The sequence below is a fragment of the Hemicordylus capensis genome, chromosome 16 (assembly GCF_027244095.1).
Source record: "Hemicordylus capensis ecotype Gifberg chromosome 16, rHemCap1.1.pri, whole genome shotgun sequence".
Taxonomy (NCBI): domain Eukaryota; kingdom Metazoa; phylum Chordata; class Lepidosauria; order Squamata; family Cordylidae; genus Hemicordylus; species Hemicordylus capensis.
This window is the reverse complement of record NC_069672.1, coordinates 17,072,953-17,095,546: the sequence shown is the minus strand read 5'-3', so window position 1 is coordinate 17,095,546 and position 22,594 is coordinate 17,072,953. Positions and strand designations below refer to the sequence as shown.

General features: G+C 59.6%; 3 protein-coding genes across 15 annotated transcripts in view; 1 reads left to right on the top strand and 2 right to left on the bottom strand.

Moving 5' to 3' along the window:
- The window catches only part of EIF4G3 (eukaryotic translation initiation factor 4 gamma 3), a 51,215-nt gene extending 43,716 nt beyond the window's left edge, over positions 1–7,499 (bottom strand). For 8 of the 9 annotated variants that reach the window (XM_053281009.1, XM_053281011.1, XM_053281012.1 and 5 more), the window contains exon 1: positions 7,349–7,498. The gene's annotated coding sequence lies outside the window, so the exon portion shown is untranslated. Of the gene's footprint in view, positions 1–7,348 lie in introns of all 9 variants that reach the window. The other variant, XM_053281013.1, reaches the window with a different exon arrangement.
- Positions 7,500–9,366: 1,867 nt separating this feature from the next.
- The window catches only part of ALPL (alkaline phosphatase, biomineralization associated), a 66,430-nt gene continuing 53,202 nt past the window's right edge, over positions 9,367–22,594 (top strand). The window contains exon 1 of the mRNA XM_053281029.1: positions 9,367–10,691. Coding sequence (XP_053137004.1) covers positions 10,686–10,691 — 6 coding nt within the window. The 5' untranslated portion in view covers positions 9,367–10,685. The remainder of the gene's footprint in view (positions 10,692–22,594) is intronic.
- ECE1 (endothelin converting enzyme 1) overlaps positions 11,166–22,594 on the bottom strand; it is a 30,267-nt gene continuing 18,838 nt past the window's right edge. For all 5 annotated transcript variants that reach the window (XM_053281024.1, XM_053281027.1, XM_053281026.1 and 2 more), the window contains 10 exons: positions 22,335–22,477; positions 22,095–22,209; positions 21,489–21,599; positions 20,558–20,734; positions 20,360–20,463; positions 18,039–18,149; positions 17,706–17,773; positions 17,031–17,221; positions 16,167–16,262; positions 11,166–14,860 (listed from right to left, as the gene is read on the bottom strand). In XM_053281024.1, the coding sequence (XP_053136999.1) occupies positions 14,684–14,860; positions 16,167–16,262; positions 17,031–17,221; positions 17,706–17,773; positions 18,039–18,149; positions 20,360–20,463; positions 20,558–20,734; positions 21,489–21,599; positions 22,095–22,209; positions 22,335–22,477 (1,293 nt within the window). In that variant the 3' untranslated portion in view covers positions 11,166–14,683. The remainder of the gene's footprint in view (positions 14,861–16,166; positions 16,263–17,030; positions 17,222–17,705; positions 17,774–18,038; positions 18,150–20,359; positions 20,464–20,557; positions 20,735–21,488; positions 21,600–22,094; positions 22,210–22,334; positions 22,478–22,594) is intronic.

Genomic DNA, 22,594 nt, shown 5'->3' with positions numbered 1-22,594 from the left:
AGTGTTCTGCAGTTGCTGGGAGACAATGTGGAGGGCAGGAGGAGCAAGAAGGGCACTCGAGGGCCAGCCCCACAGCACAGCAGGCGGCTGGGGATCAACCTGCTCACCCACACAAACCACCACCAGGTCTCACCTGGCAGTCAGTGGCAGGATCAAGACCCCCTCCGTTCCAATGAGGGAGGGCACCCCACCCCGGCAAGATGCCTGTGGCTGATGGAGACGCCTGGGAGAGCAGTGGGTTCGAAGAAAAGGTTCGGAACTGCAGCACTCGCCGACTCCCACGGGGCCCTGGGATGGGGCAGGCTGGAGGTTCCCAACCCCACCACACGCACGTTCCAGCCAGGAGCATTTAAATTCAGCACCCTCCCACCCACCCCCGGGGGGGCCTCTTTCCTGATCAGGGCAGCATCACCGGATTCGGGAGTGAGATCAGCCAACAGCCATTCAGAAGCCTCCTCTGCAAAAACATGCAGCAGTCTGAATGGGAAAGACCCACAACTCCCCCCACTTTAAACCAGGAAGCAACATTCATTCCAAAAGTGCCACTGTGGGTATTAACAACCAGAGTAGGGAGCAGGGAAGAGAAGCCAGGCCTGGGAACAAAAGCTCCGGGCCTGAAAGGGCTCTTTGTCTCTCTGGTCAATGCCAGCCTTTCGAATGGCTGAGCAGGCCGGGAGGGGGGCCCAGAGGGCTGGCTCTTCAGGGGACATCTCCTCCTCCTCCACTGCCAAGAGCTGCAAGGCCCTCTGAGACAAGGGCGCTTGCCTGAGCCCAGCAGAGACTCTTCCAAGCAGCCAGGGACACAGGCATTGTCTGTCCACAAGCACAGCCTGGAAGAACCCGCTCTGCCCACACGGAGGAACCGGCATTCCAGAAACTGGACACTGCATCCCGCCACAATCAGACTGGCTGCCCTGACGACTTAACCTGTTCTTCACGCCTGCTCCAAGAACCTCTGGCTCTTCTGGACTATTCAGCCCTGACTCAGCGGCAGAGCACCTGCTGCTGCCCTACAGAAAGCCCTAGGTGCCATCCCTGGCCGGCAGTGTCTCCAGGGAGGTCCGGGAAAGAGCCATTCGGAACCCTGGAGAGCTGCTGCCAGTCAGTGCTGCCAAGGACCCAGAGTCTGACTCAATGCAAGGCGGCTTCCTCTGCTCAGATGCTTCCTGCCAAACGCCACAAGCCCCCGACCGGCACCCACAGACTCCTCCCGACCCTCCTGTCGCCACACGGCAAGACACCCACGAGTCTGCCTTCGTCACCGTATGGAAACCATGGCTCTTCTTCCCAGCTAGAGGAAACGCCATCCAAGACCGGCCCGCTCACATTTAAGAGTCGCCTCTACGAATCCCCATTGCCATCCAGGCCCCTCCAGCTATGTGGGCTGCCAAACGCCACACTGTCCCACCCGAAAGGAAATCAAGGTGATGGAAACCCCTCACTCCCTTTCTTCCTCATTTCAACACCCACATCTTCAGCTAAGAGCGATATGGGAGCTGAGAGCCATGTGTCCAATGCTGCCCTGGGTCTTAATGCAAAGGACACCCCCCGCCGCCCCCATTCTGGGTACTAGCCCTCCAAGCAGCTGGTCAACTGATCATCAGTCTAGCAACCAGAGTACATCACAGAGCTCCGAACAGGGCTAGACAGGTCCAAAGGTGCCCATCTGCTGGATCAGACCCAGATGGGTTCATCCAGTCGAGCATCCTGCTTCCTGCAGTCGCGGGCCCAAGACCTGGAGGCACCATCTTTGCAGTGAATTAACTGCGCTGATGAAATCCTGAGCACACTGCACGTATAAATGTGGGGGGCCATTCTTAGTAATAATGTCCCGCCCCCCACCATATTGCAGGTGAAGAGACCGAGGCTGTGAGAGAAGTGCTTACCTCGGGCTGTCCAGATCACTGAATTTCATGGAGACCTTCCTCAGGCAAAACTGAAAGGGCGAAACATCTCAGGCACACAAGGAGAAGTGGGATCCTAGCAAGCCCAGCTTGGGAACCAGGAGCAGAGCTGGAGGGAACACTTTCCCATCCTGATCCTGTTCCTGAAGCACTCCGGCTAGAATCAACCCTAGCTCTATGATGCAACTCTTAATATGGGGAAAAAATACTGGAAAATGAATTGAACTTGCCTCTAGCAAGGAGTCTATTAGGAAGTCAAGGAGATATTCAGAGAGTGCTTTCGAAAGAGTGTGGATAGCCAAAGAAAGCAAGCACAGACTAAAGAAAAAAAGCTAAAACCACAGCATCCTTGTGCCACAAAGAAGAATAAAAAGGAGTAAAAGCTTGGGAAAGTTGGAAGAAGTCAGGAACCCCAACCAGTTGCCTGAGAACTGCTCTGAAGCCAATGCAAGCTCTTAGTTCCTTCCGCGTCTCCCAGCACAACAGCAAAGTTGGGTTCTTTTAAGGCCAAAGTAGAAAGCCAAGAGATAGGCCAGGCGTGCCCAGGTTAACAGTAGATGAGGGGACAAAGGGGGCGCAGCCTTGATCCTGAGACTTTCCCCCCAAAGCCAGAAGGAGCAGCTGAAGCTGCCCGCTACCAAGCCAGCCCCTCGGCCCGCCGAGCTCAGCCTGGTTCACACAGGGCAGAACAGGCAGCCGCTCTCCAAGGTTCCAGATGAAGAAGAGTCTTCCACGAACTCTTTATGGAGAGGCTGCTGGAGACGGAACCTGGGCTCTACCAATGAGCCATGGCGGCCCACCCTCAAGGGCGCTGGGTGCTCCAAGTCTCTCATGAGAAGCTTGTCTCTGTGGTGGCTCACAGGGAAACCTCCTCCACTGAGGCTCTGCACATCCCGGCCCGATGCCCAGCTCCGCATGAATGGCACGCGCCCCACACTCCACCCAGCCTCTGGCCTCTTCTTTCTAATGCCAGGCACCAGCCAAGGAAGACCAAGCAGGGAGAGCTTCGGTACAGCGCAGCAGCACGTCTGACTAGGACCTAGGCTGGGTCTGGAAGCACCTCTCAGAGGCCCAGCACCACAAGAAGAGGGGGGGCCAACGCCTCCTCCTCCTCCGCCACGGCTTCCTCACCCTCCTGCTTGCCCCTCCCAATGAGCTGCTGCCACACACCCTGGCGAGAACGTGCCTGAAAGTCAGTCCTTGCACAAGGCTGATGAGGGGTCCAGGTGAGCCAACCGGCGGCTGCTCCTGGTGTTGGGGACCAACCTTCAGGCTACCAGTTTCCTGGGCAGCGTGATGCCAAGGCCAGGCCCCTCCCAAGCCAGAAAAGCACCTCCAGAGAACTGGGGTACTCATCACAAGCACCATGGAGGAAGGATGCTGCTGCTGCTGCTGCTGCTGCTGCTGCTGCTGCTGCTGCTGCTGCTGCTGCTGCTGCTGCTGCTGCTGCTGCAAGGGGGTGCTCTGGCTTAGCCATAGCAAAAATGGCAAGGCCAGAGCGCTGCCCATTTCCTCTTCCCTCTGCATCCAGTCCTGCAAAATGAGGTCATCACACCATGCCACTTTCCAAGCCTACCCACCTCGAGCCCAAACCAGCGGGCACTGCTGGATGCCCAAGGCTCTTCACAAGCTCCTCCATTCGAGCTCCGTGCAGCATCAGCTCTGGGCGGCCACAAATGAGCACCATCACCAATGCAAGCCCGGGGCAGCCTCATCCCACAGCAAGTTGCCTCACTGCTCTTCAAGCTAGCAAGCTGCACTCTCAAGTAGGTGCTTGGTCCAAGCAAGGGAGAAAAAGCAAACCATCTTCCCACATTTTGTGGAGCCACACATTATCGCACACGGCGGCTGCAAAACGGGGCTCCAAGAACAAACGAACAGGAAGCCATATTAGCCCACTAGGCGGGCAAATACACCCAGGAGCCACAGCAGCACTACAGGCCACGCCACAGAGCCGAGAACGAGTTTCCAAGGAGCGGGCCAACATCCGCAGATCCCACATACAACCGGAATCCCCCTCTCACTGCCGTACAACGGGGAGGACAAGCCTGTTCCAGGGGCTGTCCAGGGGCCCATCCGCTCAGCAATGGGTACTGAGCAAGCAGCAGAGAAGTGCTTCCGGTCATCTTTGCAGGTGCCACGAGGCCTGAACTCCGTCCTGGCGGGGCAATCCTGTTCTTGCCACTTGGAGTCTTCCCAGGCGAGAACAAAGCTTGAGCCTCTGCACAGGAAAGTGCACTCCCACTCCTCCAGTGACAGGAGCGCCTCCCTTAAGGGCTACTCGAAGCGACCCCGGATGCCAGCCTCTCCCCGCAGCAGCCTCGACCAAACCTGCCAGGGAGCTCCCCACCCGCCACTCTCCAGCCTCTGCCAACAAAGCCAAGCACCAGCATGCAAGGACCCTGCTGGAGGAGACCAGTGTCCCAAGCTGGCCCTTGGCCTCACAGACGACTCCCCTCCCCTGAGCTGCTCCTGCCCCGGCCACCATCCCCGAGTTCCCCGTTCACGCTCCGCCTTCCTCTGCACGGGTCTCTTCTGCTCCCTCCCTCCCAGGCTCTTTCCTCCAGGAGTTCAGTCAACAGCGTCTCCCGCATCCCACCACAGACAGGAGGGCCCCAGCCTCCAGGCGGACCAAGTTCAGGGCTGGACCCCCCAGACAAGTGCCCTGCCGGCCCTCGAGTGGGAGAGCGAGGACGTGCTCTTACAAAAGCACCAAGAACCGACTGCTGGCAAGGGGAAGGGCGCTGGGCAGCCGAGCGCCGGCACGCACCCTTCCTTTCAAGTGGCTCCCCCCTCCCAAAATACAGAGCCCCGAAGACGCCCAGCAAAAGGGCAGAGGCACCAAACGGAGCAGCACACGTGGAAATGGACCCAGGGGCTGTGTGGCTTGCAAGTGACGGTCGCCAAGGGGCAGAACCAGCCTGGGCGGCTCCTCTCTCGCTCACAACACCTCCGGTCCCCGAAGAGCCAGCTAAGAGGCCCCTGCCCGGCTACAGGCTTCTTGAGGAGGGCCTGCTGCCCCTCCTGACAAAGAGGGCCAGTCTCCTTTCCTTCCGCCAGGAGGCGCCCATGGGGAGGGGGGGCCGTGCCAAGCAAGGAGGTGCCACGGCATCTTCCAGAAGAGGCCCCCCCACCCCCCCGCCAGCTTTCCAAGCCACACTAAGCTAGCATTCACTGAGGCTGGACAATCGGGAGGGGATTTTAGGGCTTCCTGGAAGGGCTCGGCACCTTCACGCTCCACCCCAGAGCCAGGAGAGCAGAAGCCACCGGGCCAGTCGGGGCAGGAAGGTGTTGCACTCCAGCCGCAGAGTTAAAAGTCGAGCCAGGAAAGCCACCCAGCCTCTTGTCCTCCTGGAGGCAAGCGCCAGCCTCGGTGGTCTTTTCAAGAAGTCCCCAAAGGGTGCCGTTTGGCCAGGAATGCCTGGGAGCTGCCCGAGTTCAGATCTGGGCGGTCCCGTGAACTCAGGAAACCCAAAGCAACAGATGCAGCCGGCCCAGGAGGGTCCGCCTTGCCCACCTGCTGCAAAGGAGAAGCCCGTTCTGGGCCAGCCGCCCACAGCTGCCTTGCTCTGCCCCCCCCCCCGATTCCGCTTCCACTCTGAACAGTCAGCTGCCCCCCTCCCGACAAAGCAAAAGTGGCACCCCAAAGACCACCCACAGGCTTCAGGCCAGGGAGGGGGGTTTCTCCAGCTTGGACCACGTTTGGGGGCCCCCCATGAGAGCCGCTGCCTCTTTCCCTTGGGCCCAACAACAGACCACGCTGAGCAGCCCCAGGGAGTGGGGTTCTCTAACATGGGCCCCAGATAGGGTTGGCGTGCAGCTCCCCTGGGCCCCAAAGGCAACTGTGGCTGGGGACAGGGGTCCAGAAATGTTGGCTCAGTTCACCAGCCAGACCAAGATTTTACTCAGCAGAGGGTTTCTCGGGCTACCTTGGTGCCGTACATGTCAGGATTCTTTCCACTGGTCAGTCATGGGTTTTTTTTACTCGCCATGGACTAGTAGACCAGTGGATTTCTTGAGCCTGGGCTGGGGACGTTGGGAGCTATAGTCCCCACAACATCTGGGGACCCAAACTGGAGAGCCTCTGAGTTAAGACATTCTCTTCACAGCCCCCCCCCCTCAGACCTCCACTTTTCAACTGACCCTCGAAATGTTTCCCTCCCTGACTCCTGGCCTAATAAATGCACACACACACCCCCCACTTCAGGCAAGAATGACCTTGTGGGGGCTCCAGCCACTTCCTCGCTCCCTCCAAGAGGCAGCTGGTGACACAGAAGGGGGCCTGGCAGGGCTCCTACCATGGAGCAAAGTTGGCGGCAACCACCCGGCCCGTTCCCAGCCCAAGCCCTCACCTGCTGACTCCGGAGCAAGGCCCTGCGAGCGCAACCCGGCTGAGGGTGCCGTCCCCGCACAAGAGCAAGTGCGCACAACACAAACAAGAAAAGCTAACAAGGGCAGCAGCCCCGCACGCGCGGGGGGGGGGGCCCGCAACCAGAAAGCCCCCGCCCCTAAAAATGAAGAGGCCCCTGCCAGAGATGACCCACCAAAAAGCCCCTCCTCAGAATCAGAATATCCCACCACAAACAGATGCAGCAAAGCCCACCACAGCAGGTGCCACTTCCCCACTCCCACTGCCTGGTGTGAAGCCAGAAAGAAGAGAACCCCCCCCCAAAAAAACACACACTGGCCCCACCCTCCATAAAAACGGGGGCGGGGAGGCAGCGGAGATACACGGGGAGCCCCTCCCGGCTGACCCCTTGGGGCCCCCTCTTGTGGAACCTCTTTCCGAAGAGGTCTGGCCCTGGAGAGATACTGCAATGGCGGTGGGGCAGGGGGAGGACAGGAGCCCCCCCCACGGAGAGAAATCAGCCAGGCCCCCCCTCATTGCCGCCGGCCATCCCCCCTTCGCCCGAGGACCACCCTCCTCTCCCCCAACCCAGCCCGCAAAGCCACCTTCTTCACTGATCCAGGCAGGGGGGAGCTTTCCCCTCAGCCGGGGAACACTGAACTGGGCTGAACCGGGAGCCTTCCGGGTGCAAAGCAGGGGCTCTTCCAGGGAGCTAGCTCTGCCCTCCCGCCTGCTGCCCCCCAGGATCCGACCCCCGCTCAACCCAGTTCAGTACTGTCAACACGGACCGGCGGCAGCTCTGTGGGATTTTGGAGAGGGGTCTTCCCCAGCCCTCTCCAGAGAGGCGGCCAGGGGCAGAAGCGGGGATCATCTTGGGCACGCAGAACAGGGGCCTTTGCGCCAAGGCCCCACCGCAGCCTCCCCGGGGCCTGGGGCTCCTTCTCCAGGCCACCCGCTCGTCCGCCCTCCCGAGTCCAAGATCCCGCGGGCGCCCATCACGCCCTCCCCGTCCACACGTTCAGCCAGCGGACCCGTGTCCATCGCCTCCCTGGGACACGCGTCGTCTGCATGCCCAACCTGCGCGCTCAAAGGATACTGCTGGGGGGGCTGCTGCTGCTGCTGCAGGGCCCTGATGCTGGCCGGGTGCGGCGGCGCGGGGGGAGGCGGCTGCGGGGCCGCGGGGCCGGGAGACGGAGGCGCCGCCGCGGCCGGAGAAGCTGCGGCGGCGCCGGCAGAGGATGGTGGCGGCGGCGGCGGCGGGGCGGGCGGCGGCGGCCCCGCTCCGGAGCCGGGGGGCGGCGGCGCGGTGCCGGCGTTGCTGCCGCTGGAGGGGGAGCAGGGGGAGGCGGCGGCGGCGGCGGGGCTGCTGCTGCTGGCGGCCGGGGCGGCCCCTGGCCCTCCCGCAGCCGCCGCCGCCGCGCCCCCGGCCCCCGCCGCCCCCGTGGCTGCCGCCGCCGCCGCCGCCGCGCCGGGCTTGAGGGCCGCCTTCTGCGGGAAGCTCATGGCCAAGCGCAGCCACCACCAGGCCGGCGGCGGCGGCGACGGCGGCGGCGGGGGCAGCCCGGAAGAGGGCCAGCACCCCCCGCCGGTCTCCGTGACAACGCCGCGGCCCGCCTCCGCCCCCGCCCCCGCCCCCTCCTCTGCTCCCTCCTCCTCCTCCTCCTCCTCTCGCGTCCCCCCCGCCGCCGCCGCCGCCGCGCTCAGGCCGGGGCCCGCTCAGGCCGCGCCGCGGCTCATGAGGCCTCCGCTGGCGGCGGGTCTCGGCGCCCCTGGGCGGGGCGAGGCGGCTCCCCGGGCTCGGGCGGCGCTGGGGCGGGCGATGCCGGCGGATTCTCCTCACCGACGGAGCCCAGCGTCCAACATGGCGCTGGCGGACGCCTCCGGCACGACGCACCGCGATCGGCTCTCTCCGGAGGCGCTCGGCCCTCCTCGGAAGCCCCGCCCCCCGCCTAGAGAGGCGCGCAGGCTAGAGCAGCCCTGGCGCGGGCGCGGCACAGCCGGGAGGGCGGCCTCTCCTGGCTCAGCGGTCAATCCTGCCTTCCTTCGTTGGGAGCTGCCTTCTAATGCCCGCCCCGTCCCGCCGCCTCGTCTGGCTCAGGGGCTCCCCGCCTGTGGTCCTCCAGAAGATGCTGATGGACTCCCATCGTACCCAGCCACAATCAACTCTAGCTGGGGACTTGATGTCGTTCAGCCCCATTGGTCGGGCCCTGGCTGGCAGCAGCTCTCCTCCAGGGTCTCAGTCGGGGTCTTTCCCAGCCCTGCCTGGAGATGCTGCCATGGGGTGGACCTAGAAGGCAGAGCTATCGCTCTATTGGCCTCAGCACACAGCCTCATAGGTTTAATTAGAAGTTTCACCGGAAATTAAACCAGAGTGAGAAAGTGGAGGAGCTCCTGCTCGGCTTTAGTGGGGGAGGGGTGTTGCGGATGAGGGCACCGCTGCTGCCCAATCAGAGCTCGGCTAAGGGGTTCTCGAAAGGGCAGCAGCTTTTCCCTTTGCCTTGGGAGACAAGCAAACCTGGCTTGTCCATGTGAACCAGGAAGTGACCTATGGAGGCACTGCGATGCTTCTCTCCGGTCTTTGTGTATCTCTCTGTGCCCCAGCATTGGAGGAGCGGGCGAGCACAGAATTAGGAGGGGGGGAACCCTAGAGTGACACAGAATCAGCACTTCCGGCTTGGGAGAATGCCAGCGGCGGAAGTGAGAGCTGTCCATCGGAACGCCTGGAGAAATCTAGGCTTTGAGTCTAGCTACGACTGGGAAGCAGTGCAAACAAAAGGTAGCAGCAAAGAGAGGCAGTCCCGCCTCCGACCCTGACGGGTCCCCTGCGCGCGTGTGTGTTTGAAACATTAAAAAGTGCAAACAAAGTATCTGCAAAGAACATGCAACCGGGCGCTGGATTGGGGCTGGGAGGGACGCGGGGCTCTGTAACATTTGCATTGACAGAGGCATTTCGCAAATGTTTAAAAGCATCACATTTCCCCCATAAATTTAGCTCAGCCCCATCACCCCGGAAATCCTCCCGCTTGACCATGAGATGGGCGCCTCTGGTCTTTTCGTACCTCTTGACGCCTGGCTTCCTTCCTCTCGCACGAGTTCGGCTCTCCTCGGGCGTCTTCGTCGGCTTGCTCGGGCTGGATCCGGCGGGGCGGCCGTCCTTGTGTTCCTAAAAGGCCCCCCTCCGCTTGGTGCAAAAGCCGCAGCGAAACCAGGACGCCACGCAGGGCAAGGGATCCCTGTGGCCTGCCCGACCTCTCGTGGCTTCCTGTGGGGGGGAGGAGGGCCTCTGTGCTGGCGGCCGAGGGGCCGTATCTCCCGCTTCCCTTCGGAAATGGATGCACCAGCCAGGCCTCCCGCCTGCTGGCACACACAGCCTCCCACCCCTGAACTCAGCCCACCTCCCCAGGCCCCAGTTTGTCATGTTTTTAAACTGCCTAGTATGCACATCTCTGCAGGAGGGGGGGGACCACACTCTGCACACACTCAGAGGCACCCTTTCTTCTGCGCTCTCACCGGCAGGGTCAAGCCTGACGGGCACCCCCCTCTATCCAATGCCCTGGAGTGGCTTGCCCAGACCCATCTCTGGTGGGCCCCGTGGTGCCTGCTTGGACTGTAGCTCCTCCCGGAAACTTGCCCCTGGACTTTTCAGGGGGTCGCGCCATTCACGTCTTCAGAGTTGCTCTCAGTGGGCCGGCAAAGAGGGAGGACGGTTCCTGGAGGCTGCGGCTGAGAGCCTCTGCATGAATAAGGAACAGGAGGACCGTAGAACACCTCCTCCGCAGGCCGAAGGCTCCAGCTTCAAGCCCTGGCAGGATCTCCAGGTCGAGCTGGGAAAGGCCGAGAACGGGGGGAGCTGCTGCCAGTCAGGGTCGGCCATGCTCCAAGGGTCTGTCTCAGCAGGAGGCCGTTTCCTACGCCCCCTATGGATCCTTCAACATTAACAACAACAACAAATGAATAAAGAGAGAGCCGGGGCTTCCTCCACCAAGACACGAGGCCCGTAGGCTTCCTTGGTACCAAGCAGGCCCGTAGGTTGCCATAGCAACCCTTGTTCCAACAGGCCGGGGGCCCGGGGCAGGCCTTGCCTCCCTCTTTGCTCCAGGCATCGGCCACGTGTGGCCCTCCAGAAGGCGCGAAATGCACCCGTGAGCCTAGCCGTAGCAGGCGGCCCAGGGCACCTTTGTTACCACCTGCGCCCACTACGCCTTTGCCAACTGACCCAACCAGCGCATGCTTTTGTGAGCCTGAAGCAGCCCTTTGCGGTAGCACCCACGACGGTCCATGCAGCTGAAGTCTGTGTTAGAGCAGAACGGCAGCCATCAGTTGGCGACACTGTTTGGGCTGCTGAAAAGAATGTTTGCCGAGAAGAGCTGTGTTCGAGTCCTCCTGCAGCTGTTGGACTATAACTCCCATCGTCCCCAGCCACAGTGGCCAATATGATGGTAAGCAGGGTAAACCTCTTTCTTACTACTACGGATATTTATATATGCTTTTCAATATTTTCTAGTGGTTAGAGTGTTGGACTAGGACTGGGAAGACCCGAGTTCGAATCCCCATTCAACCATGAAACTCACTGGGTGACTCTGGGCCAGTCATGTAGCTCTCAGCCTAGCCTACCGCACAGGGTTGTTGTGAGGATAAAAATAACTATGTAGAGGACAAGCAGATTATAAGTGTAAAAAATATAAAATTCTCAAAGCGGCTTACATAGAGAAAAATAAATAAGAAATAAGACTATTTCTTGTCCCCTGAAGGGCTAGAAATCCTTCATCTTTAAGCAAATAATAAAAACACAAATATCCCAGCCATTTCCCAGAGGAGCAGAGAGAACAAAGACTTGGCAAAACTGTAAGGAGCCCCTGAAAGACTAGTCAGAGGGGCACGCAGAGAGTGCGGTAATAAAATGGAGGAGAGCATTTAAAACTTAAAACGCTTTTTATTCCAAAATACAAGAATCCCCCCAACGAGGGGCGATGAAAGGAACACAAACAGAGCCTCCCCACATAAATACAACACTCTTCCCCACAGAACCTCCCTTCGTCTGAAAGGAGACGGCCCTTTCCTGGTGCAAAATGAGGCTCTTCCTAGTGGCTCCCTTTCCAGGTGGCCCCAAACTTTGTCAGATGCCAAGCTTAGTCCCTGCGGGGGCCCCAAGTGCCAGACATGGTGGGGGGGGGCAGCTGGTGTGGCTTCTCTCTAGTGGGGAAGGGGGAACCCTAGATGATTACACACACACACACACTCGATCCCAAAGACGTCCGGGCCCCCTTGAAACCTCCGCCACACATCTTGAACCGCTCAGCACACGGCCTTCTTGGGTCCAGTTACCACAAGCAGATGGCACAGATGGAACCAATTTGTTCCTCCGCGCAGGAGGAACAGGAGGAGGCGGAAACGCGAAGGGACAGAAGCGGGGAGAGAGGGGCGGGAAGCAGCCTCCCAGGGACAAGCCCAGCAGTGGCCCTCGGGGGCCTGGGCAGAGGCCGGGGCCTCTGTCTCGCCAAGGACGCCACCCGTGCACAAGGTGCTGCAGGGGGCCCTTCGAGGCCGTTCAGCAGGTGCTCGGTGCTTCTCCCGATAACGAGGCGGCAAAGATTCCTCCCCCCCAGCACCTGCCAGCGCAGCTCCCCAGCGAGAAAGGAGTCGGAGAAAGCCCCAGGATGAGGGGAAGCGGGGCCGCGGGGCCTGGACAGCGCAGGAAGCCCCCCTCCTCAGCTGCCAAGATCTCACCCCTTGAAGTGCCGCCTACTTCCCCTTCCACCTTTTTAACCATCTGTCTCAGGGTCCCTTTTTGGCAGAACCAGAATTGGGAGCGCGGGGGGGCTGTGGCAATATTAAGGCACTGGGACGGTTCTCACTTGTGCTCAGCGCAGCACACACACACAAACACACACGCTTTGTGCAATGTGCAACCACCTTGCCGATCCGCCCCCCAGCCCGCCTCAAGACCAAGAGGGAGTGGCTGGGAGAATATGGCTGAACTCTGGCTGCGCCAACTCTGGACCAGATGTCTGGGGGCTCTCCGAACACACCCCGGGCCAGCCTCAGTGGTGATGCTGAATCAGCAAAGAGCGGCTTCCACAGGAGAGTTTTGGTGTAGGGGGGTGTGTGGGTGTGGGTGTGCTCCACAGCCCTCCAGATTTAGCAGTCTGCATCCAAGTGGATCAGTTTCCCTTATCTCCATGCGAGAGGCCTGCCAGACAAAGAGAACATCCACGAGAACCTAACACATTGAGTGAATATGGCAGGACACAAAACCCCAAAATGCCAGGCTAAGCCAGAGCCATGGAAGAGAAACCACGGTGGCCTTGCTAACTCTTTGGAACGGAGACCTCCCATTTCTAGCAAAGGGGGAGAGGCGAGTAGCTCCTGTCCATAACTCCACAGCGCTGCTGCTGCCGCCGCCGCCTCCTCCAAGAGGAAGAGCCTTTCTAGCAAAGATTAAGCAAAAAGGAGCACAGCAGATCTGCCCTTGCTGCCGGACAGAGCTGCCCAGGCCAAGTTCAGGGAGGGTTCCCACACATCCGGCCCCCGTTCTGCTGTGTGGAAGCTGGCGAAGGAGACGAGGGTATTGCCAATCCAAAGAAGAAGAGCTGGAGGAAGTTATTTGCAAGTGCTTGGAGCAGATCCTGAAATGGATTCCACATTGCAGCAGAACTCCGGCGGCTTGGGAAGTCGAGCCTTTTGGAGCAGAGAGCTTCCTTCTTGAACAGAGAACTTCTCGGCGCCTGAGAGCGCTGCTGAGCGTCAGAGGGTGCCAAGAGCCAGAAGAGTTTGTCTGCAGGGAGGCGAGGCCAGTGGGAAAAGCCCAGATGTGGGGCCCATCCTGACTCACTACCCCTTCAACTGCCACCCCCACCTTTTTAAGGCAGGTGAGCGGAGCGGACTCAGCACTTGGCATCAAGGGCCAGATGGGCTCCTGCCTGCCTGCCGTGCTGCTAGCGCCAGTCTGCACCTGGCTTTAAAAAAGGATCCCTGACTCGGTGGCCAGAGAAGTGAGCCAAGAAGCCGGGAGGTACTTGGAAGAGACCTTCTGGGACACCACCGGGGCGTGTCCCTTTCTGGCCAACAACAGCTCCAGTGCCAGTCGAGGGAAGTTGGGTGTCTCAGTGTTCGGCTGCCTGCTCCATAAGGGACCCAACCCAAGCTCTGCTCCCCCGAAATCTGCAGAATTCCGCTCCGGGGAGAGTAATCCGCTCTCTGTAGTGGGAGATGGAGTGAACAGCCAGGTTGACCCTCAAGTTTGAGACAGGCTGATGTCGACGGTCAGCTGCTACACAGCGGTTTGTCCTCCTGGCAGGGACCTCAGAGGAGGCTTAAGGCAAAGTGGGCTGAGGAAGAGGAGGAGGAGGAGCAAGTGGCCACAGTCCCCACGAAGGGAGCAGGGAGGTTGCTGGGTCGTTTCCCACTGAGGACTAGAAGCGAGATTGTGGCTGAGCCGGTAGAAGGCTGAAGTGTAGGGCAGTTTTGGAAAGAGGATCGCAGGCGAGGCTAAGCAGGCCGGCCGAGCTCCAGGGATTCTGTGGGAAGCCACGGCGACAGCAAAAGGGAGAACTGCGGAGTCCCAGAACGCTGCTGACCGAAGGGAGAATGTGCATGAAAAAAAAAGGAGGAGGAGGAGGAGGAGGAGAGCTGTGCTCGAAATCCAGGCACAACAAGCCACCTGTCAGCAAGTCCTCTTCCCAAAGAGGAAACTCTGAAGGGACTGGAGCTCTTCCATTTAGAAAAGCAGGAACGGGGCTGGGCAACAAGGTCTCCCCGCCATTGCTTGCATCGAAGGGAAATGCGCTCTACCTACAGTCACACACAGAAGATCAATAAATATACCAATCTGTTTGCTTTATATATTAAAAAAACCACTTCGCTATGTTTTCCCTGAAATTTCCAGTGTTCCACAAAACGTTTTTTTAAAAATGTCTCCCCCGTCTCTCTTACAGCACGTTCTGTGGTGTGTGTCGATGGCAAGGCTGGACTCCGTTCGGGGTGGCTGGGGAGGTTCCTTCTCTCCGGGTGGTTCTTTGTTGGGGCGGTTCTCCCTTTGAAGTGGACAGAAGAGTTTCCAAGCCTGCGCTAGGTAAGAGCTCGGTTTCCCTGCATACAGAAAGTGTGGAAGTCACTCAGTGCATATCGGAACAGGCACTCTCAGCAAAGGTAAAAAGGTAAAAGATACAAGGGGTCGGTGGGGGAGAGGAAAACATCGCAGCAGTTCGGAACATTTTCACAGTGGATCCAGTCAGGTGGCGCTTTGGAGCCCAGGCCAGAGATCCCGTGGAGGGCAGAGCATGGAGCAGGAAGGGGACCTCCTGGCCAGACGGGGCTCCAGGGGTCACGGCTCGCTCCTCGAGAGAGAGAGAGAGAGGCGCCCCAGCAAGCCAGCGTCAGTTCTGCTGGTCGTCTGCTGCTCCCCTTTTCTCCGCCGCCGTCAGGAGGACGTTCACCAGACCTCACACTTGCGCAGGGGGTTCATGGGCGCCCCGGGCCGGCACTGGAAGTGCTCCGAGAACTCTTTGGAATTGGAGACGGTGCCGATGACGCGGAAACGGGACGGGCTGTGCGGATCCGTCACGAGACCTTCGTGGGAGCTCTCCGGGGTGCGGACGGAACACCAGACCTGATGACGAGGAGAGCAGAAGAAATCTCAAGGTCTCCGATGAGAATGAGGGGAGTGGGGAGGAAGGAACGTGCCCGCGCTATTATCCAGGAAGGCCAGAGGGACAGGGAGAAGGGAGGAACCGAGAGGGCATGCTCTCAGCTCTTTGCCTGTGGGTTTCCCAGCAGCACCTGGTGGGCCACCATGTGAAACAGGACGCTGGACCAGGTGGGCCTTCTGGGGCCCGATCCAGAGGGACTATGATGTCTTTAACAGCCTCATCTCTGAAAGTACACAGCAGCAAAATGGATGGTTTCACCTAGATCACTACGTGGGGCACCTGCTTTAAGATATGCTGAATATCTGGGAAACCAAGTCGGCTTAGGAATGAAGCAGAAGGCTTTTTCTGGAGTAGCCAGAAGGACCCTGGAACTCCCTGCCCCATGAGGCTTTCCAGAAAGTGAACCAGCAGGCTTCGGCAAACTAGATGGAACATTCCTTAAAGGGTTTTCTGTGGCAGGGCTGGCTTCAGGATTTTTGCTCATTTGAGTTATTTTCTATTGTTATTGCCAGTTAAATACAGTTAAATACAAAAGACAGCCAGTCTTTTGAATGCTTTTCAATTCATGCTTTTGCTACTGTTTCCAAGTCACCTCGGCTTTGCAGATAAGCAGAGCAAGACCAAATCCAGAATACAAATCTGTTGTTGGTGTGGACATTGCAACTAGAAACAGTCTGGGCTGTTAATATTCAGGGAAAGCAAAACTGCTTTCCATCTAATCCAGAAGATCCAGCATGAACTAGCCGGATGCTTCCAGAAGCCAGCAGGCCACAAAAGCAACCAGTCCTCCCCACCTCAGCAACTGGTCTTCAGGGAGAACGGCTCCCATGGCCAGAGCACCCCTCCTCTTCCTCCGTGGATGTGCCTAGCCCCCTTCTCCAGCTGCCCAAGCCAGCAGCCACCGCCACATCTTGTGGCAGGGAGTTCCTCAAGTTTAATATTATCTGTGTAAAGAAACTCTCTCTTTTGTGAGACTCCTGAATCTCTTGCCAAGCAATGTGGGTGATCTCCCTGTCCCAACAAAAATCTTGTGTTGTGGGAGAAAAACACCCCTGCCTCCATCTCCTCCACTCCTAACAAAGAACGCTTTTGAAGACTGCAATGGCCTTCCATCCCGAGCAGGCAGCCGTGCTCTGCAGCCCTTCTGGTGTGTGTGGGTCCCCCCAGATAAGGGTGGGCCGAGAACGGCCTGCCTGACCTTTGCCATCCAAAAGAAACTTGCGGAGGGCTGAGCAGCACGATAAAAGAACGGTGACAGGCGCTCACCTGGGCAAATCCCACAAAGAACAGCTGGGGGTTGGTCAGGCCCAGTGCCGGCAGCGTCTCCTCCCCTCCGTTCTTCTGCACCCAGTTCTGATAGGCCTGCAGGGTGGAGAGAGGTCAGCAGGGAGGGTGTGGGTGGCCACGGGTCTGCCTGCCACGTGGCCAGGACTCCAGCAGCCGCCTCCCCTTCAGAAACTGAGTCCCAGGAGAGGGCGGCTGACCGGCCCGGGTCTGGCAGCTCTATGGCTCGGGGTGAACAACGGGTGGGGCAGGCAGCGGCCAGACACTGAGTCTGCACAGCTCATCTGGTTGAGGATTGCCTACGCGGAGGACAGCAGCCCTCTAGGGGTTCCAGACAGACAGGGGTCTTTCTTCCACTTCTAATATTTATCCACTGCTTTTCAACAAAACAGCGATGAATGAGGCGGCCACCTGTCCTCAAAGGGCCCACAATCTGAAGAGACACACCAGGAAGACAACCGCCACTGGGAGGGATGCTGTGCTGGGGCTGGAGAAGGACGGCTGCTCTCCCCCTGCTCAATGCAAAAGGATCGCCACTCTGAAAGGGGCCTCTCTGCTCAGTTAGCAGGGGCCTCCCAGCCCTGCCGGGAGATGCTGCCGCCAGGGACCGGAGCTGGGACCTCCTGCATGCCAAGCAGGGGCTCTGCCCCTGAGCTACAGCCCCATCTACTCTGACTGGCAGCGGCTCTCCCAGGTCCCAGCCACTGAGCTGTGGCCCCATTGCCCCCCCAACCCCAACCCCCACTTCCTTGGCAACTTCCCACCCAAACGGGGGAGCCACCACCAAGGCAGGCCCTGCCATGCGACCCGGCACCCTGCACATTCAGCCAGGCCCCCGAGGCTCACCCGGTAGGCGGCTTTGAGCCCCCCGTTGTCGGCGATGTTCTCCCCCAGGGTGTGCTTGCCGTTGACGGCCTCGCCGTTGACCGTGTAGTTGCCGTACTGCTCCACCATGCAGCCCGTCTGCTGCTTGAAGGCCTCCACGGAGGCGTTCTTCCACCAGGGCCGGAGGTTCCCGTCTTTGTCGTACTCCCGGCCTGAAAGGTGAAGAAGAGCCGAGGAGGTGAGCCAGAGATGGTCCTATTATGTCATGTTCTCTTTTTAATAAAATGGTGACCATTAAGAAGAAAGAAAGAGAAAGCAAGTCAAGATCCAAGCAGAATGAAAGCATTTTTAAAGCACAGGGTAGATTTGGTGAAACTCCTCGGGCGGGAACTGCCACACAATGCTGCGGACGAGTTGAGCAGAGGCACTTTCGAGCGGGAAGGACCCCTGGCTTCGAGAGCCGCCCAGCATCCAACTGGAAGAACCTAGTCAAAACTGACACCGGCCCCTCTCCGTTTGCCCTGGGAGCACCCTGACTTTCACGGGGCAAATTGAGGATTGAGCCCTGCTCTGCCTTCGAGGAGAAAGAATCTGAATTCTCTGTGCCAAAAAAACCAGGTAATTCTGCAAGCTGACAACATTCTGGAAACAGCAGAGAGAGACTCTTGCTTGGAAGAGAAAGCGGAAAATCCTCACCTTGATCGTCAAACGCGTGAGTCAGTTCGTGGCCGACCACCACACCAAGTCCGCCAAAGTTGAGTGCCCTTTAAGCGGGGGGGAGAAGAGGAGAGGTGGGAATTTGGGGGGTGGGAACTGGAGCCCACGCTCGCCAGCTTCCTGGGTGGCTGGCAAAGCAGGGCCGCCCCTGCTTAGCGGAGGGGACAAGGCACACTGGCTGCCCCCAGGCCAACTCCCCTCCCCTCCCCTCCCCTCCCCTCCCGCCACAGCCCTTGCCCAGCCGGGGCCCCTCTGAGGCCAGGGAGGAGAAAAGACCGACAGGCGGACGGACAGACAGGGGTGTCTTTGTACTTGGGGGCACTCCGGGTGTAGAAGGGCGTCTGCAGGATCCCGGCGGGGAAGACGATCTCGTTCTTGGTGGGGGAGTAGTAGGCGTTGACTGTCGGCGGGGTCATGCTCCACCTGCGGGGGGGGGGGGAGGAGGAGGAGGGGGAGGAGGAGAGATCCTGCTGCATGAGGGGAAACCACACACCCCCCACACAAGGCCCTGAGCCAACCCCAGACCACGCAGAGGGCTGGCGAGCCTTGCAGCCACCTCTCCAAGGTCCTCCTTTTGGGCTTCTGGCGCCAGGCCTGCTCCCCTTCTTTAACGTAAAGGTACCAAAATGTTGACCACGTGCAGTGAGAGAGAGCGAGAGAGAGGCTGGCTACAACAGCCGGGTCCATTCCCCCCACTCAAAAGACAGGCAAGGGTGAGGGTGAGGGTTCGGGTGAGGGGCTGGGGCACACTCTCCCCAGCCTGGGGCATCTGCAGGGGCAGTGGGGGCGGGCTGGGAAGAAGGGCAGCTGCAGCAGACAAAAGCCCCCCCCCCCAGGTGTTGGCGTCGCCCTGCTGCCCATTTCAGAGTCCAGCCAGGCAGAGCTGGGGTTTCCGCCTGTCTTATCGGTGGCCTTGTGCTCTTCGAGATTAAACATGATCTGTTCTGGTTTTGTAAGCTGCCTTCAGCAAACCTGGGAGAAGCAGGATATGCCGTGACTAAATACATTTTAATGGCGGGGGGGAGAAGAAGAACACGTGGCTGGAAGACCTTCTTTGCGAGGAGAGCGAGAACTCTTTCCCAGGGCGGTTTAGTTCAGAAGGCGACCGACATACTCGAGAGGGTATTTAGGACCCTCTGGAAGAGGGCGGTCAAACCGTGCCATGGTGCGGAGAGAGAGAGAAAGTTTCCTTCCTTCTCCTCAACCTTAAAACCTGGGGAGGGGGTCACCTAATGGACTCAAGGGCAACCGAGTCAAAGCAGCTGGATCACTGTACACAAAAGGGCCTCATCCTTGGATTTAGGTGCCAGTCGGCACAGCGGGGGGAATGACTTGACTAGCAAGCCAGAGGCTGCCAGTTCCAGTCCCCACTGGTGTGTTTCTCAAACAACGGGAAACACCTAGATCAGGCAGCAGCGATCTAGGAGGGTGCTGAAAGGCATCAATCTCATTATTATTATGACATTTATAGCCCGCTCTCCCTCCAAGGAGCCCAGAGCGGTGCACTACATCCTTGAGTTTCTCCTCACAACAACCCTGTGAAGCAGGTCAGGCTGAGAGAGAAGTGACTGGCCCAGAGTCACCCAGCTAGTTTCATGGCTGAAGGGGGATTTGAACTCGGGTCTCCCCGGTCCTAGTCCAGCACTCTAACCACTACACCATGCTAGCTCTCATTCTGTCGGGGGGGGGAAGCAATGGTCAGCCCCTCCTGTGTTCTCCCCAAGACAACCTCAGGGCTCTGTGGGCGCCAGGAGTCAGCACCGCCTCGAAGGGCACACTTTGCCTTTGATCGGTGAGCTCCAGCGGAGGGCTTCACACTGGGAGGGGTTGCTCTGAATCCCAGGAGTCTGCTACCTTTCAGGTTTTACAGAACGCATTTTCATTTAAAGGTACTTCTAATGCAAACAGCCTGTTTTTGTTGGGTTCTTCGTTTCTCACTGCATCTTTGCCAAGTAAAAACAAAATGTTGTTATTTCTGCTTTCACTGACCTTTTTATTGGAATAGTAAATATTTTTTGGTGATGCTATGGGGCCTTTTAAGATTGACACAGCTTGCGGCTTCAGAATGTCCTAATCCAGCCTTGTCTGGAATTCGCTGCTGCGGGATCTGGCCCTGGCAGCCCTAGCTTTAAACGGCTTCTCAGGAGTGGGTTTGCCAAACTGTGGCACTCCGGTTTTATCGGTGGTCATTCCAGTTAAATAGAACCTCCAGCTTCAGAAGCAGCATCCCTCTGGAATGCCAGTTGCTGGGGGGTGCCAGTACCTTTTAGACCGTGAGCCCTTTGGGGACAGGGAGACATTTTGTTTGTTTGTTTACTTTATTTCCATGTAAACCGCTTTGGGAAACTTGTGTTGAAAAGCGGTCTATCAATATTTGTCGTATTTCTCTTGCTGCAAGAGGTGGTGCTGGGGCTGCTTCTGGGATTCCCACTGGGGCATCTAACGGGCCATCCGGGTGGAAAGAGGAGGCTGGACGCCCAGACCCGACCCCCCCCCCCGGCTGATCCTGCAGGGCTTAGACGGGTCTCGCCGAAGAGGCGTGGCCTTGGACACCCTCCTCACGGGCTTCCCACTGCTGGAAACAGGAGGCCCCTCGTGGACCTTTGGGCTGGTCCGATGCCCGTGCAACTCACTGGTCACGGTTCGGGGGCTTCCGGAGCTGGTCGGCGGTGACGCGGGCGGAGAAGTTGAAGAACTGCATCACGTTCTCATAGTAGCGGTCGGGAGCCGCGTCGTACTGCCGAGAAACAGCCCACGTTGGAACCAAGCCACGGCCCGGGGGGGGGGCTGAGGGAGGGTCTGCCCGCTGCGCTTCAGATACCCCCACTCACATCGCTGAACACTTTGTCCAGCTCCTTGGGGTCCATGATGAACTTGGGGTACCCGATCATGTTGTAGATGGCGTCAGCCTTGGCCCTGGCCGACCTCCGCGTCTCTTCATCCATCCACTGGAGACCCTCCAGGCTCTCCTCAAAGGCCGTCTTGATCTCCGCAATCATTTCTTCAGCCTAGAGCAAACAAGCGAGGCCGTAAGAGGCCCCCCCCCCTCCGCCTTCCGCCGGGACGCGGCTCTGCCGAGGGAGGAGGACGGCCTGGGTCGCTGCAGGGACCACACGGGCCCGCTCAGCCCCCCACCCCCCAGAGGGACCTGCGGCCGTGCTGCGGGTGCAGAGAAGCCTCCTCTGCCTCCAGGATGATGGTGGGGGGAGCAGCCCCACAAGTTCCGGGTGAGACGCCATCATAGCGGGATGCTGGAAAGGCATCACAGGCGGCAGCAGCAGCTCCTCCTCCTCCTTCCGAGGGGGGCTGGGCTCCCTACTGACGGCGCCGCCACCCGCTCGGGTCCAGAGGCTTGTGATAAAAACCCACCAAGAAGAGGCCGGGACAGAGGCAGCTGCTGAGTCAGGACCTTGGTCCACCTCACTCAGTCTTGTCTGCACTGGCTGGCGGCAGCAGCGCTCCAGGGTTTCAGGCCCTACCTGGAGATGCTGCTGCTGCCGCCGCCAGAGACCGAGTCTCTCCGGGGCCTCCTGCGTGCCAAGCAGGGGCTCCGCCACTGAGCCCGGACCCCTTCCCTCTGGAGAGAGGGGGCAGGAGCAGCCAGCGCTCCCCTGGGCGGAGTGCTGGCCCCCAGGAGCAGAAGCCCAGGGAGCCCAGCTGAAGGAGCAGCAACACGCAGAGCCGGGTGCCTGGGAGGGGGAGCGGAGGCAGCAGCAGAGCCCCCGCCCCAGGACTCAGAGGAGACGGGGGGGGGGCACCTACTATGGCCTTGCTTTCTTCGGCAAAGGTGGCTTTCACGAAGAGGGCGCCCAGGGCAAAGCCGAGGTTGATGTCTGTGTCGCTGATGCAGTACTTCCAGCGCGGCACGCAGCTCTGTGGGGGCAGGAGGACACGATCCCCGTCTGTTGGGGACAAGCAGCAACACACACACGCCCCGCCCTGCCCTGCCCCGCCCCGCGTTGCTGGACCCCTGGGGCGGTGTGAAGGGAAGCCACCTCCCGCCTTCCTCAGGGTCTGTTTCTTCTAGCCTCGTCAACTTTTATAGAAGGAGGTGGATTCGTCTAGATAACCAAGTCCCTCTATTAACTCTATGTGGCCGCTAAGCGTCAACACTCATCCATCCGTCCACTGTCTACAGAACTTCGGCAGCGGGCAGCTCCCCGGGGCCCACTTCTGCTGAGGTCCAGGAGGGCAGCGTCGATGCGAAAGGCACCGTGGTTTTCCTTTCAGAAATCCGACGGGTGGGATAGGCGGGACGTGGGGATGGCCGCCGGCTTGAAGTGGGGCTTGGGCACATTCACGGAGGATGTGCCTCTCGGGGGCTACCTGCCACCTCCAGCCCCCATCCGGCTCTCTCCCACTTCCTACCTTCTTGCTCCCGTACATGACCTCCATGAACTTCTCCTCTGCGTCTTGGAAACGCTGGTCCAGGAAGGAGGAGGTTTTCCTCACCAGGTTCATGACCATGTAGGTGTGCAAAAGGCTGTGGCGGAGAAGGACACGCGGACCCCACAGTGACTCCCCGGCCCCTCCAGAGGAGCAACCAGGCCAGGGGGGCACCGCCACAACCCCCCGCCCCCCACCCCCGGAGGAGTCTGCCCGGCTCACCACTTGTCCGTGTGGAGGATGAGCGAGGAGACTTGCTCCAGGTATTCTTTGGCGTAGACGACCACCGGCTCCCGTTCGGTGATCTCCACCGGGGAGAAGACAGCGCTGATGAGGGGCAGCCAGTCCACGGCCGGAGCCAGGCCCTGGGGCAGAGCGAGGAGGAGCGACTCAGAAGCCACACACAGAGCGCATGGACCTCCCAACGACACCCGGAGGGCGACAGGGACGCGATGCACAGCCGGGCAGCAGTGGGGCAGAGG